Genomic DNA, 16,544 nt, shown 5'->3' on the forward strand with positions numbered 1-16,544 from the left:
CCCCTCCGCAAAGAAATAGAAATATAAATGTACTTCCTTCGTCTCACATATGAACACACACGACCACGACCAGCACTTGATCATGCATGTACTTCCTTGGTCTCATAAATGGAGGGGAGGGGAAGTCGGTACAAAACATACTCCTACATGCATGCACTCTCATTTCATCTGTTGGGTGCACCTTAACTGAACAAATGATTTCTATTCATACTCATACTCATACGAGCTCTAGTGTATACTAGTGTAGTGTACATTGCACCTTGGGATGGGATGGGATGGGACCCCCATGCCCTACTAGTACTACTAGTAGCCGCCCTCGTTGACCCCTGGCCCCACAAATATACCTTTCCTCTCTTTGCCCCGAGACCAGTGAGGCTGGCCATAGTGGGGGTAACATAACTAGTATCATATACTTGGGACTCGCAAACATGCTTACGTGGCAGGAAATTAAAGAAAAGAGAGAGGGTCATAGTAACATAGGTAGATACCGTAACATAATAAATATTATGCTACTATGTGTTATGCATGACAATAAATGAGACCACCTATGATACTATTTTATGATACTATGCACTATGGATGTAGTATCATACATTAGTATCATATGCATGATACTAGTATATGTTACTCCCCACTATGACCAGCCTGAGGGTTATTAGTCACCTGAACACGTGCAGCAAATGACGTACCACGTGCGACCACGTGTTCTACCACTTACTAGAGTAGAAATTAAGAACCTTTCGATTCTCCATCCGCATCCGGCGGGCCGCACGTAATCAGCAGGGATGCGTTTGGTTGCTCTCATTATTTTCGTCACTTTGCACATCTTTGCAAAAAAAAAAGACTTAGTTGAACATATGCAGATAAAAAATCATCATTTGTATGTTTACTGGTTGCTTGCATATCCTTTTCATGTATTGTAGCAACGCTTCTACGCATGCGTTTGGTTGCTCGCATTGTTTGTGCTCATACGATCGAGTGCACGTTGTACGGATGCATACAAGCATAAAGTTGTGGTAACCTTGTACCCTAGTACAGGCTTCTTTCGAAGATTGAAAAATCTCCCATACTTTGGAGAGAAGCAAACCAACCGGCCGATGTGCAATTGACTATACTTATACTAGTTGACATCTTTGGTCTTCACATTTTCCCTTTCATTTTGTAAAGTTGCTTGATGAGCTTACCCACTACTACTACTCCCTCCGTCCGAAAATACTTGTCATCAAAATGAATAAAAGGGGATGTATGTAGATGTATTTTAATTCTAAATACATCTTTTTTTGTCCATTTTGATGACAAGTATTTTCGGACGGAGGAAGTACATCTTACACACGATCACACCAAGCACACCAACACCACAACACTATAATGACGATGAACTGGATGAAGATAATGAAGTTCTTCCACCCAAACTAAGAATACACCTGCAGCCAAGATAAGAGGCCAAGAGGGCAAGTCGGTTGCGCAACACACATGCATGCATGCATGCATACGTACGCTCACTATGTTGAGTTCAGTGAACCTGAAGAATTGAGAAACAGTATAACGGAACTAGCTAGGAGCCTCCACGGCGCTTTGCCATCGCTAACCGTCCGATCAGTTCTAATTGGATGTCCTGATGTTTCTCTTGGGCCACTGCTCCGTGGACCTATCTAGGCCAACTGTCATTTTTTGGGCCAAGAGTGCTTATTGGGCTGGCAGGTGCGTGCCTTTAAAACGAGATCCTAGCCCAAAAGGTAGGTGTACGTGTTCATCTCAGCGGCCGTGAGTATTGCTCGTGCTTTAGTCTCTGGACTTTTGATTCTAAAAAAAAAGTCTCTGAACTTTTTTTTATGCAAGAACTTATTTGTCCCACCCGTTGAGCTAAATTGTGAGATTCTTGATCACTACTTTTGTATCTACCCGCTGGGCTAAATTGTGAGATTCTTGATCACTATATTTTGGGGTTAATTACCATCAAAAAAAATATTTGGGGTTAATGTGTGATGCACATGCGGACATTCCTAGCCTTTGGGGGTTAAGTCAGGCATGCTATGAAGTATCCGTATATATATTATCTGCAAATCAACTGTGGATAATTCGTTGGTCATGTCCGTATGCTTCTTTCGTGGTGGCGTTGACATAATAAATTTCTTCGTTTTTGTGTCTCTCAGTTGGTGAGGTTGGGATGCCTAGCCTAGCTACCACTAAGTTGCTGCTCATGTCTAGTTGGGCTGCCCGGTTGCTGGTGCAAGCGAGGAGGCGGACATAGACATACATCCCCCCGGCCTCCTGTCCTGTCCAGCCTATAAGTAGGCGGCCATGCGGTAGCTGCGGCAGACAAGCATTCGAGAGAGAAGAAGCGACTGATCAGCATCCAAGGTCGTTGGTTGGTTGCAATGGCCGGCTGCGGAGGTGGCCTGTACGCCGTGCTCGGCGTCTCCAGCGACTGCTCCGACGCGGAGCCTACAGGAAGCTCGCCATGGTCCGTCGCCTCCACTCATTTCCATTCCATTCCATATCTGCTCTGCTATTCTACGCTCTGTTTTTATTTTGGAACGGAGGGAGTAGATGATTCCTCTGTTTCTTCACTTGTTGCTCTGTTTGACCTAGACATGGTTGGCAGGAATGGCACCCTGACAAGTGCGCCAGCGGCAGCTCCGGGTCCGGGGGCGCGGAGGCCGCCAAGGCCAGGTTCCACAAGATCCAGGCAGCCTACGCAGGTGGTAAATTCATTGCTCTTCCTCTGGCTTTTGACGTTGACATCCATTGTTACCCACCCTAGAGTAGAGAGAATGTGAGGCTTTGCTGCTGCTGCATACGAGTACGTACGTACGTACGTCTTGTGTCGTGGCTCTCTCTCTCTATATATATTTATTTATGTACCCACGAGCACGAGAAAGAGATGAGCCGAGAGAGAGAGGGGGGAATGTTTACGTGGTTTGTTTTGATGAACTTGAAGATGCATGCAGTTCTGTCGGACCCCAACAAGCGTATCCTCTACGACGTCGGAGCCTACGACAGCGACGCCGACGATGAGGTATGCTGATTTCTATGTATGTATGTTGCTTTCTTCTTTATTGCTACTTTTATATAAATCAAATCAATGGTAATATATACACGTCGGCCAAAGATTAGCTGGTTCACCGTGGTGCTTTAATTTTACTTATACGTATATTAGGGTGCAGGAGACATACTGGGAGACATCCTGGAGGCCATGAACCACACACCCCCACACGTAAGTAAATAGTTATAGTAGATATCATGGAGCTTTTTACCGAGCAGAGCAGAGCACTACTTACTTACTTATGAACTAGGAGTATTCACCACCATACCAATGCTAATACCATGCAGCAGCAGCAGCAGCAGCAGGAAGACGGCGAGGGCGAGAGCTTGTTGGATCTGCACAAGCAGTTCGAGGAGCTCTTCCTCAAGCCCGACGCCTACTCCTCCAAGTCGCCGCCGCCCTCCTCCTCCTCCTCCTCCTCCTCCAATACAAGGGCCGCCGGCAGGAAGTAGGCTCCCAAGATGAATGAATCATCTTCATACGTGCAAGATCATTGTCTTGTGTTGCCTAGCTAGCTAAACTCACAAAACTCACCCAGATGATAAGTTGCTAGCCATCCACGGAGAAACAACGAAATCACCCAAATTAATGTTGAATGTTCAGCTAGCATGTAGATGTAGTATAGCCTAGTCACTAAATGAAGAATTTATTTAGGCCTAGTCATCCTCACCTGCCTAGTGGCATGCGGATGAGACCTGTCGCCATCGCGTGGAATTTTCCACCTTGTGATTGTGATTTGTACGACTACTATGCGTGAATTCAATATCATATGTGACATCTTTTCAAAAGAATACTACATACTACCTCCGTCCTGCTTTATTGATCTCTATTGTATTTTGTGTCAATTCTTGACCATAAATTTAACTAACAAAATGTTCATGCATTTCAAAAAATATTATATCATTAGAAACTATATTTAAATATGAATCTAACGATATAATTTTTTGTTCACATGCATTAACATGTTGTTAGTTAAATATTTGGTCAAAGTTTAAGACAGATTACAAACGGGACCAATAAACCAGGTCGGAGGTACTACTTTATAAGCAATTTTATCCGCATTCCGCCCTGCTCAAAACATACTTTGATAGCTCAGTCGGCTTGCCAAAACTGGGTATGGATACCGGGCTCAGGTAGCCTTTCTTTTACCGAAACTATTAGTTAGTATTTATAGACTTCAAAAAGTCGGATAAAGGTGTAAATGTACATATGTGTATGGTAATAAAACTCATCAACATAAATTCGCACGTGGAGATGCGTCCGTGGCTAATTTCATCGCCCGCCACCTTGGCCGGCGCCCCCTCCAACCAGCTGCCGGAGCCTCCGGCGTCGATCCCCATCGCCCCTCCCCCGCTCGATCCAGATCAGGCGGATCTGGATCCCGTCTCTCGGTCGCCTCCGGCTTTCCGGAGTGATGCTCCTGGCGATGTGATGGGGGTGCTGCTCGGGGCCAGGCATGGCTCCCGGTGCTCTGCCGTCCATGGCGAGGGGGGTGTGGAGCTGGCCCCCCTGTCGCCGGCCATCGTTCCCTGCACCATGAAGCGCTTGCCTTGTTGCTCTGTTCTCAAGGATGTGGGCAAACATCCTCCCGATCTGGTGATGTCGGTAGTGCCACCGCCGCCCCTCTGGAGCTCCGCTGGCGAGGAGGAGGACGACGACGACGGAGAGGAGGAGCTTGCTCCACGGTTGCTGCCGGCTGCCTCCCAGTATTCCATGTGCTCTGTTGACGCCAATGTTGCTCATGCAGGGCCGTGGGCATCTCTGGTCGATGCAGATGGCCAGGGTTCTGGCGAGGATCGTGGCAACGGCGATTCTGGCAAAGGGGACCAGGCGCCACCGAAGACGGCAACGTCTGTTGTCGAAGGCTCATGCTCTGGTGCGGTCGGTGCGTCGTCTGCTTGCTGCTATCCTTGCGATCGGGCGGAAGCTGTGGTCGCACAATCCGGGGATAGTCCCTGGATTTACGTCGGACGAAGGCGTCGTCCCCGTTGTCATGTGCCTTGCAGCAAGTCTTCCGCGTCCCCGACCTTTCATGATGCGAGGTCTGTGCAAGCCGACACATTCAAGAGGAGAACCCGTGGTCGATGTTTCCGTTGCTTGGCTCCGGACCACAAGGTTGCGTCCTGCCGCGACCCGTTTCGATGCCTCACTTGTCTTCGCTCTGGACACCGTGAGAGGGATTGTTCTCTGCGTCACTCCTCCGTCGAAGTTGTTCGCCACTGTGTGCGTGATCCCCCAGCTCCGCCTCGCCCTTCCTCAGATGGGCGCTCTTGGGCTTCGGTTGTTGCTCCCGCAGTGTGTGTGCAAGCTCCTGAGTCTGCAAGGATTGTTGAAGCTCCAAGCGAAGGTTCTGTTGATCGGGGTGTTGCGACATGTGATAATGCTATGCTTGTCTCATTTCGTGCGGAGCTGCAAAGCTTGGTTGAGTTTGCGCTCCGCCCGCTACGCAAGCTGGAGGACTCTTTGTGCCTGTGGTTGGCACGTGCGTCCGACCTCTTGGTGCAGGCGGAGGTGTCTGATCGTGAGCGTGGGTTGAGCCCAGCCTCCTTGCAGGGACCTTGCTCCTTAGGCACTGCCGTTCATGGTTTGGCGCTACCAAAAGATGGGAGCAAAGGTGTTGATGGCATTGGCGACAAGGTTGGGTTGGCGCCCTCAGGGTATGTTGCTGCCGTGGAGTCTGCAGGGCAGCATGCGTCGGTCAAGTCTATGGCCTTGTTTGACAAGGTGGCCACCGAGCTTAGCCTTCCTACTTCTGCCTCCAATGAGGTGTGGGGCGTTGCAACGGGATGCGCATCGGCATTTGAGGGCCAAAACACTTTACATGTCTTCATCGAGCTGATCAAAAGCCTTTCTGCCGTGCCTGCGATCACCCAAGGGTTGATTCACCTTGTCAATGCAGCGAAGATTAAGAATGTCAACCAACTGGCAGGCGTCGCCTCGGGCGTGGGGACCGCATGTCATGATGTTAGCCACTAGTATGTGCCTTCCTCTCCTGTGCTTATTATTCTCGGAGTAGTCCGCATGTTGTTTCGCGGGATGGCTTTTGTAGCGCGCCATCTGCGGGTCCTTGATTGGCTTGTCGGGTCTGTGTGTGGGTTTGACCCTTGATGTACCGGTTTTCGCACAGTTTTCCTGTAATTAACCGGGCAACTATCTCCTTCTCTATTAATGAAAAAGGCAAAGCTTTTGCCTCTGTTTCAAAAAAAATAAAAAATAAAAATAGATCATCGTGTGTTGTGTTGCCTAGCAAAACTCACAAGAGAGAAGCGCACAACATCGTGTGCTGTGATGCTAGTCTTGGAGGAGGAGCACGACGGCGGCGGCGGAGAATCAATGTTGAATGTTCAGCTAGCCTAGCCTAGTCACTAAGAATTTATTCAAGCGTCATCCACTCATGCATCCCTAGTGGAATGCGAGATGAAACCTAAAAGCATGGAGTACTTTGCTTGCAATTAATGAATAACAATTGTGTCTGTTAATGGATACAATCTTGTGTCAACTTAAGAAAAACATTTTTGCTGCGTTTTGAACTGAAAAAACTTCTTATACTTAGTTACAGAGGTAATACAGTATTACTCACACTGACCACTGCATACATATAGAGACTATACATAGGTATTTGTAAAAAATAATCAAAACCTTTAAAGAGCACTAAAAATATATATCAAATTCAATGCTCACTACCATGTCTCCAAGAAACTACACTCCATCAACTTGGGCCGTCGGAGATGGGCCAAAAGTAGCAATCAACTTGGGAGGCTCCAAGATCGGAAAAGGCTCGAATTTTCCAATAATCACACGGGACGGACTTGAATTACTAATAGAATATTGCATCAAGCTCCACGAGTTCCACCACATCATTGAGCAAGGGGTAATCAGCTTGTAGGTGTGACCTTTTCGATGCTTGGTGGTATCAATAGCAAGGAAGCCATCCATGGAGCCAATGGAGTGGTCGTGCTCCATGAAGGGGTGGATCCTGTGGAAACAGAACAACAAAGAATCCTGGCAAGGGCACAACCACATGTAGCTTGGCCGGGGATGGGATCAAGGACCATGAACGACACATCAGTCAAAAGCGAGCCTAAACCCTAAACCCAATGCGTGGTGCGAGGGCCTTGTTTTTCTTCTTTCGTTTGTGTTTCTTATTATTTTATAAATAAATTCCAAAAATGTACACAAACTAGGGAAATAATCATAAATTCAAAAGTGCCTGAAATCTAAAAATGTAAACAACTTTGGAAAATGATCTAAAAATTGAAAACCTGTTCATAAATTTAAAAAATGTTTGCAAAATTCAAGAAAATGTCACAAATTCAAACAATTTCCGTAAAATTCAAAAAAGTTCAATATTTCAATAAATGTCAATGAAATCAATAAACTACTCATGATTTTATTTAAATATGAATTTAGAAAATTCATTAGTTAAAAAAATATTTTCTTGAATTTTAAGGAAGTTGGTGCATTTCAAAATATTCACGAATTTTACCAGATTTACGAATTTGAAAAAACAATTGTGTAAAAATCAAGTATTTTAAAAATAATAAAATAAAAAAGGGAAGAGAAACCCCAAAAAAGGAAATGGGAAAAGGAAAAAATAAATATAGAAAACCCTTAAAAAGTAACATAGAACTGACAAAAGAGCTAAATAAGAAAAACCAGTCCTTCACAAACCGATGGGAAATGCGTTCAGAGAAATACCAGCGAGAGGGTGCGCGTTTGGTCATTAATGACGGGACTCCCTATTTGACGGTCTCTGCGTCAAAGTTGTCGGCCGCCGAGTGGGCTGGCCTATCAGCAGGGAAGTGTAGCGACAACACCATAGGGATTAGGTTTCTTCTCAAGAAAAGGAATATAGCGACTCTACTTTTTCTAGTTTTTTATTAGGTTTTTTAATTAAAACGCGAATATGTTTTTTAAACATTGAGAAAATGTTTTGAATTTTCCAAACATTTTTAAAAATCCTGAAAAAATTATGAAATCTCCAAACAAATTTTGAAAATCTTTAAAAAAAGAAAGTTCTCAAAGAAAATTCTAAATCCTTACAATTTTCGAAACTTGAAAATTTCCCGAAGGAATATGGAAAATCGTAAACAATTTTGAATTTTTCATTAGATATGTAGTCGCTAATTCTCTTTCTCAATGCATGTTTCTCTTTCCCAAAAACAATGTCAATCGATCGGGCATGTGATGACACGCTTTATGTGTCTCGTCAGCGGTGTTGTTCGTTGCGTTCTCTCTTTCTTTTTTCACCACTTATGCCTCTACAGATGTGATGACAAGTGGGGAAGGAGGAATCATCGCAGGTTCATATCCTTCGTTTTTAAATGAATTTTCAGGTCTATATAATATGCATTTTTGCCGAGATATTGAGAGCAGACAACATCTGGTGTTATGATCTGGCATTTTTTTATGTATGGAATGGTATACATTTTTTTTTCTAAATAAAGGGTGTTTGTTTAAATATTGTCACGTCTTTCTTTTTTCGACATCAATGCCTTTTTTCCCAACAAATAACCATTTTTTCGGAAAGGGGCGCTTTATTACTTAATAACCATGCTTACACATGATTTAGTATTTGTGTCTGTTGATTCTCCTCTCCTCTCAAGTTTAATGTTGTTCATCGTGAGATATCGGATGGCATGTCTCACCCTGCCGTACCACCCCATTTCACATATTCGTAGGTTGGTCGATTAGTCCTCATAAATTCAATACTAGGTTACTCCAGTTGCCAAAAGAGGATTTACATAGATTGGATTACTTTCGATCAAGGTTTTTTTGGCAAGGAGATAGCAAGAGAAAGAAATATCGACTAAGGAGTGTGTCCAAGGTGGTATCCCAAGTGTACTGAAAGTCTGGGGATTTCCACTTTTGGGCGGGCCTAATAGCTATGAAGAAATATTTCTTCAGCTACGGATTCTTCTTGATTAAGGACGGCTCGGAAATTAGATTCTGGGAGGACAAGTGGCTAGGAAATCCCACACTCCGGGAACAATATCTGGCTCTATAAGGTGATACTATCGACACGGTAATGGAATTATTTCTGCCAAATGTGACGTTTAGATGAGATTTAGTTGGACTCAGACTCCAATCGTGGAACTTCCTGCTCCAGCAGTTGTCCACGGTGCAATTATCACATGGTCTGATGTATTCCGATGGAACCTCCATATGAATGTACAATTCTCAGTGGAGTCTACATATAGAGTGTTAATCCAATCTGATGTGCCAGCTGATAATAACAAGAAGATCTGAAAAATGAAGATACCTCTTAAGAATAAAACCTTTGCATGGTATCTTTGTCGCGGAGTCATTCTTACTAAAGATAATCTTATTAAGAGGAACTGTCATGGAAGTCTGTAATGTATCTTTTGTCACCATGATGAGACAATAAAACATTTATTCTTCCAATGCAAATATTGGCATGTCCTATACATGGTCAGTCATTCAAATAACATCTCGCTTGTATCATCCCTGTAGTGTTGCTAATGTATTTGGCAACTGGTCACATGTGATTGATCATAAGTTTAGAACTCTTCTTAGGGTGAGAGCGCTTGTCGTTATTCGGTCGCTTTGGCTACGTAGAAATGATAATATTTTTAATTCTCTGATGCATGGGCTCTTTGTTTATGGTTCTCTCTATAACGCGTGTAGAATCAAGACCTGTTTACGGAGGTGTGCACACGTTTAAAGGCTATGGCAAGGGGATACTTTTACCCAACATGGGTGGCAGCAATGATGTTAGGATTGGGCCCCCTCTGCTTTAGGCGTTATACGGATTCTACATGTTTCTTTGTATTTTGCCTTTTCATTTTTCGTTTGCATGAGAGGACCTTGTTTAGCTGTGGTGCATCTTAATTATGCAAAGGGCGGTTGTAATGTTTAAAATTTTAAGTAATAAAGCGCCTCTTTAAGAAAAAAGATATTTGTAGGTTTTGAATGAGCTACAGTACCAGCGCTGCAATGCTTTGATCTGAGCTGTCCCTTTTGGATCCGACGGACCATCTGGTTCTCTGTCCCATACATACATTTGTAGGGACCAACCGACCGACCGACCGACCGACGGCAAGGGAAGCAGACACACATGCATGCAGCCTCACATCCATCGCATTGAGTGGATTGGAGAGCCTTGTCTCTAATTTTTTCATTTGAGGGACAAATTTTTTCGGACGGAGAGTAAGTACGTGAATACTCCTTGCAGGGATGGAGTCACTGACTGACTGACAGTGGTACTTGATGTTGTGTGTTGTACCTACCTAGCCTACCCAGCGGCCGGCGGAGCGAGGGGAAGGGAGGGAGTAGGTAGGTAGGTAGATCCACGATGCGGTGCGTACGTACAACATGCACTGGATATGGTGGTCCGTCCGTCGCTACTTGATGGATCGGTCGCTCGCTAGGTACACCGACGGCCCGGCCCGCCCGCGTACGGCACACAACAGTAATCCTTTATGCGTGTGCTTCCTGTCGCACAGGGCAACTGTATGTATGTATGTATGTATCAAGAAGCACAAGAAAACAAGCACACATGACCAAACCCATACGTTTTATCTCTGCTAAAAAAACCCTTTTTGCTTCTTCCTTTTGGCAAAGAAGAAAAATCAGATTTGAAAGCTCCTACTCTTTAGCACGAAAAATTTGGAATATGAATTACTAGAAGCGCACAAAACCTAGATACGAACCTTACCGAGGAAAAAAAATAGGTATAAATCTTTTTGGGAGTTACAAAAATGGAATTCACCCGAAAAAACAAAGAAGAATATTTTTAGAGCAACTCCAACGGGCCGACCCAAACGGACGGCGCATTTGTCCGCTTTATGTCCGTTTGGGTCGGCCGCCCGCCCGACGTCCGCTCTGTTTTGCATTTGGGTCGGCGGTGCGTCCAATGCCCCGACCCATTTTCATGTCCGCACTCAGATTTTTGAAAAGGCCCACGGCCATAAATCATGCCGGCGGCCATGTCTCATGCCATCATCATGTCAGCGCCGACATACATTGCCGGCTTCAAAAAATGCACCACACAGTTCATGCTGACGCACGCGCCAGCGGCCGGCACACATGCCAGCACACAAAAAAGGGATGGGACTTGAGTTCGACCACGCCATCACGGCTCTGTGGTCATGCCAGCGCACAAGCCGACATACAAAAAAGAAGGCGCTCGCGGCCACGAAGTCACTTATCGGTGAACTTGAACATGTCGGCCTGCATTTTCTCGAATCATGGCCACTTCCTTGGCGACACGGTGTTGAGATCCACCTTCATGATCTCCATCCTGATCATCATGTTTGCGAGAGCCACTTCTTTGGCCTTGGTCCTGGCGTTGGCGGCCTCGATCTCGAGCATCTTCGCTTGCTTCTCCGCCTCCAACTCAAGCATCTTGGCTTGCTTCTCCGCATCCATCTTCGCCTGCATGTAGGCCTCGTCGCCGGCGGCCGGCATTTCGTCGAACAGGTTGCGGGCGCCGGGTAGCATGTCGGCCCGCATCTGCCGCGCGCGTTTTCTCGCGCCTCCGGATGACGAGCCACCGGCTACCGGTGTGGCGTTGAGGTCGATGGACGCGGGCGCGGGCGTGGAATGCGCCACCACGCTCACGTCGGGCGAGCACTCCCGAGAGAGGCGCGAGGCCTGCAGATACACGTGGAAGCGCGTCTGTCGCGTGTCCGCGCCGAGACAAATCCGCCTTAAAATTAGGCCGGGAATGGGTCGTCTGCTGACGAAAAGCGGACGTGCGTTCGTTTGGGTCGGCGCGTTGGGCCTCCTTTTGTGTCCGCGCCGATCCAAACGGACGGCAGCGGACGAAATGGGTCGTTCCGTTGGAGTTGCTCTTAGGGATAGGAAAAAGAAAGATGGGTAAGATGAAATTGTGATGGCCTGGTTGGGTTGGGTTGGGTTGGGTTGGTCCCAAAACACAACACGGTTGAAGCACGCACGCACCATGGGAATGGGAATGGGAATGGGAATGAATGAAAGAATGATGGGAGTGCGACGCGGCCGAACCAACCAAGGTTTGGCGCACCCACCCACGCCCACACCCACACTCGGCGGGTCACTGCGGCTCGCACCGCTCCACTCTCGTCCACCTCCACTCCCAAAGAGAAATCTCAAGTCTTTCTCCACGCGCACCGCACCGGCGCATCACCACCCCGCCGCGGCCGGGGCCCTCCGTCTGCTCCAGCGAGCCAGAGAGCCAGCGTCCAGCGAGGGAGAAGAGGGTGGGCCGACCGAGCTGCACAAAGAAATTCCCCATCCCCCCCAAACAAAGAAAGAAACGCGCGTATAAATCCATCTATCCATCCGGCCAACAAGGCGCACGCAGGCAGCGCCGCGCCGAATCCCCTCCTTCCCCTCCACCTCGACCTCATCTCTCTGTCCCCTCCTTCCTTCCTTGCTCTGTCTCTCTGTTTCTCTCTCTGTCCCCGGCGCGGCGCAGGGGGAAGAGGCCATGGAGATATTCTACTACGTGGTGTTCGGGGGCCTGGCGGCGGTGGTGGCGGGGCTGGAGCTGGGCAAGAGCGGCAAGGACCGCGTCGCCACGCCCACCGCATTCAACGCCTTCAAGAACAACTACGTCCTAGTCTACTCCCTAATGATGTGTACGAACGATTTCTCTTCTTCTTCTTGGTCTTCTTCTTCTTCTTCGTCTTGTTAGTACATATTGACTGACCCTTGAAGGGAGGGGGGGATGGCAGCCGGCGACTGGCTGCAGGGCCCCTACGTCTACTACCTCTACAGCCAGTACGGGTTCGACAAGGGCGACATCGGCCGCCTCTTCATCGCCGGATTCGGCTCATCCATGCTCTTCGGCACCATCGTAGGCTCACTAGCAGACAGGCAGTATGTATTGTTTTCTTTCTTCCTTTTCTTCTCCCTTGTCATGACAACTCTTGATTAACCAACCAATTGAGGATTAATTTTTGGAAAACATAAAGGGGCCGCAAGCGCGCGTGCATCACCTACTGCATCACCTACATCCTCAGCTGCATCACCAAGCACTCCCCGCACTACAGGGTGCTCCTCCTCGGCCGCATCCTCGGCGGCGTCGCAACATCCCTCCTCTTCTCTGCCTTCGAGTCATGGCTCGTCGCCGAGCACAACAAGGTTTCTTTCTTTCTTGACTTCTTTCTTTCTTCCTCTGTTTTTACTCCACTCCACCACTCATCATTAGATAGAGTAGTAACTCTTTTCTGTATGTATGTATGTAACCCTGACCCAGATCTACTACTCCCCAGTGCAGTGCAGTCCAGTCCAGTGTGACCCTCACTGTCAATCAAATCGAATCAACTCAACCCACCACTGCTAGCTAGCTGCTTTTCATTTCAGCTGCCTTTAACTTTAATCCAAAGGAAGACTTCACCTTTTATAATTATAAATAATTGCCATGTCTTCTTCTCCTATGTAATAAAAAAAGGTACTCCTGCTAGATATAGGGAATGTGTGTTCAATTCAACATCCTCCTACGTAAGGGAATGCTGCTTGCTTGCTTATTCCTACCTCTGTCGTCAATAAACTAACTAGTCCTAAACATGCTTCCCGGATCTTTGACCCCAATGTTAATGATAATGCTAATGCCCATATAAAAATGACTAATCTAGTACTAGGGGTGTTAAATAGTGGAGTACTAATTGGAGATCTCACTTTTGTCACCATCTCAAAGGAAAATTCACTAGATAGATAGAGGTGTTAAAAAATTAATTATCTGTCTAGGAGTAGCTAGGATAGTTAGTTAGTGCCTCACTTTGTCAGGATCTGAAATAAACTAGGAGTAGTACTGAATTAAATCCTGCTGCCTGCCTGCAATCTTAAATGAAATCCACCATGTTTTGTTTTGTTTTGATTTTGTTTTGTTTCAACAATCAATCACTTGTCCTTTGTTGTGTCGGTGGAGTAGATCACATCAGATCAGGTGGTTGCCGACTTGCCATTGTCAGGAAGCATGGCCCAGCTTTCTTAATAAAAGCTTTTCCTTTCTTTCTCTGGGCCAAACTAGGCTGGGGACTCACAATTGTCCTTTTATTCGCCCTCTCCATGTGCTGTCTCTCGCTGGAGTATTAATTTACATAACATTGTGCTCCATCACAATTATCCATCCATCCTAACCTAACAAGAAAGAGAGAGAGAGAGAATCCAAGGATGGACCGATGGATGGATCACATACAGTATCTATTTGTAGCATGTGACACACCATTTAGTCAAGAAGAAGAAGACTAAATGGTGTGTCACATGCAAAATAGTATATCTTGTTGATTTGTCTGCAGCAAGATACTGGGGCAGCATCCAAGGATGGATGGATCACATACAGTATTGCAAAATAGTACTTGCAGCCTACTAGTAAATGGGAGGAGCCATGTACTAGTAGGCTGCAAGTACTATTTTTTGATTTGTCTTTTGCAAATTGCCAAATTATGCATTATTATTATATCTTGTTGATTTGTACCTTTTTGCAATGTACTCCAAGTTTGTAAGAAAGAGTTGTATTCACCTTTTTGAGTAATAAAAATCAAATTTATGCATGAAACAACATAAATTTATGCATTATTATTATGTACTCCAATGTACATAATAATAATGCATAAATTTCGATTTATGCATAAAAATCAAAATTTATTATTAACATTGATTTTCCAAGTTTGTTTTTGTTTCATGTCTTGTTTCATAGAGAGGCTATGACCCACAATGGCTGTCCATCACCTTCTCCAAGGCTATATTCCTCGGAAATGGTCTCATCGCCATTATAGCTGGCCTCTTTGCTAACCTGCTCGCTGACAACTTGGGCTTTGGCCCTGTGGCTCCTTTCGATGCTGCCGCGTGCTTCCTGGCAATAGGCATGGCTATCATAATGTCCTCATGGAGTGAAAACTATGGAGATCAATCTGAAGGCAAGGATCTCATGTCTCAGTTCAAGGTTGCCGCCAAGGCAATCGCTTCAGGTATGCTCGTTAGCACTTCACTTCTTCATTGGACAGAATGTGTTTGAAGGTACAATTGGGAATCTAACACTAACCATGAATGGATGAATGAATGAATATCTTCAGATGAGAAAATTGCATTGCTGGGAGCCATTCAGTCGTTGTTCGAGGGCTCCATGTACACTTTTGTCTTCCTCTGGACTCCAGCGTTGAGCCCAAATGACGAAGACATTCCTCATGGCTTCATATTTGCCACCTTCATGCTGTCGTCTATGCTGGGTAGCTCCATTGCATCACGCCTGTTGGCCCGGAAGATGAAGGTCGAAGGTTATATGCAGATCGTGTTTGCAGTATCAGCCTTCACCCTTTTCCTCCCGGTTGCCACCAGCGTAAGACCACACCGCTCGCCGCTACTCTTCAGTTCAGTTCTTTCTCTGCCATTCTAGTAAGATTTCTTCTTACTGATAGCGAATCATTTTCGCATGTGTGACGTGACAGCTTCTGGTGCCGACGTCTTCAGTGAAAGGAAGCGGCATCTCGTTTGGGGGCTCTCTACAGCTGCTTGGTTTCTGTACCTTTGAGTCGTGCGTCGGCATTTTCTGGCCATCCATCATGAAGATGAGATCTCAGTACATTCCTGAGGAGGCGAGGAGCACCATCATGAACTTCTTCCGCATACCGCTCAACCTGTTTGTCTGTGTGGTGCTCTACAATGTAAGCAAAATCAAATGTTCTTCTCCTATCCAAAATATCCACTGATGGTGATGGTGATCTGTCAGTCAGAATCTTTTGGCAACCATACAACTGAAACTCCTTTTTACCTACTAATAAACATGATGATTATGTTGCAGGTGAATGCTTTCCCTATCACCGTCATGTTTGGCATGTGTTCCATCTTCCTCTTCATGGCGGCAATCTTGCAGAGACGGCTCATGCTTGTCGCTGACCTACACAAGCTATCCACAAGTAACTTGTCTTTCCTTTAATTTTGTTCCAGCATTCTAGTCTAGTGCTTTCTGATCAATGTATCATGTATGGATTCAGAGGGTCCCTAACTGCTGCTAACAACCATATATACTCCTACTTATTGGCAGAATCACAAGAGATAACCGCGCAAGACGAGCCTCTAAATCCTTGAAAGGCCAACAGAACACTCCACCTGGGTGCTGGCTGAATAAGATGGAATTGGGGAAAGCAAAATATGTTTTGATTGTAATATTTCTTTTTTCTGTAGCGTAGATCAGATCGATATTATTATTGGCTAGGCACGATCGAGGACATGGATGGATGGATACACCAAAGCAAGAATTCAGAGGCTGCTGAGTGAATTGGTATAGGCTATTAATTTTATGATTCCTGCTCTTGTTGTTCATCGGGGGACGGCATTATTTGTGTTCAATACGCTACGCGTATCTTCGTCGAAGCTATATTATATATATATATATATATATATATATATATATATATATATATATATATATATATATATATATATATATTATTACACCAGATAAAAATATCTGAGTGAATATCTATCTATTGCCAAAAAGAAAAGAAAAGAAAAGAAAAAAGAAGTTTATGTTGTTTTCTGCTTTTTTGCA

General features: G+C 45.6%; 2 protein-coding genes across 2 annotated transcripts; both read left to right on the forward strand.

Moving 5' to 3' along the window:
- Window positions 1-2,378: 2,378 nt before the first annotated feature.
- Window positions 2,379-3,839, forward strand: LOC119293123. The gene is made up of 5 exons (XM_037571684.1): window positions 2,379-2,546; window positions 2,606-2,702; window positions 2,952-3,019; window positions 3,161-3,217; window positions 3,352-3,839. Exons 1-5 carry the CDS (start codon window positions 2,379-2,381, stop codon window positions 3,496-3,498), a joined length of 537 nt encoding a protein of 178 aa, XP_037427581.1. The 3' UTR covers window positions 3,499-3,839.
- An 8,291-nt stretch (window positions 3,840-12,130) lies between these two features.
- LOC119292377 (molybdate-anion transporter-like) lies at window positions 12,131-16,349 on the forward strand. Its single transcript, XM_037571237.1, has 8 exons — window positions 12,131-12,630; window positions 12,727-12,871; window positions 12,967-13,135; window positions 14,694-14,964; window positions 15,070-15,332; window positions 15,442-15,657; window positions 15,795-15,909; window positions 16,038-16,349. The coding sequence occupies exons 1-8, from the start codon at window positions 12,480-12,482 to the stop codon at window positions 16,079-16,081; spliced, it is 1,374 nt and encodes a 457-aa protein (XP_037427134.1). The 5' UTR covers window positions 12,131-12,479; the 3' UTR covers window positions 16,082-16,349.
- Window positions 16,350-16,544: the final 195 nt, after the last annotated feature.

This window comes from Triticum dicoccoides, chromosome 4B (assembly GCF_002162155.2).
Source record: "Triticum dicoccoides isolate Atlit2015 ecotype Zavitan chromosome 4B, WEW_v2.0, whole genome shotgun sequence".
In the NCBI taxonomy this organism is placed as follows: Eukaryota; Viridiplantae; Streptophyta; class Magnoliopsida; order Poales; family Poaceae; genus Triticum; species Triticum dicoccoides.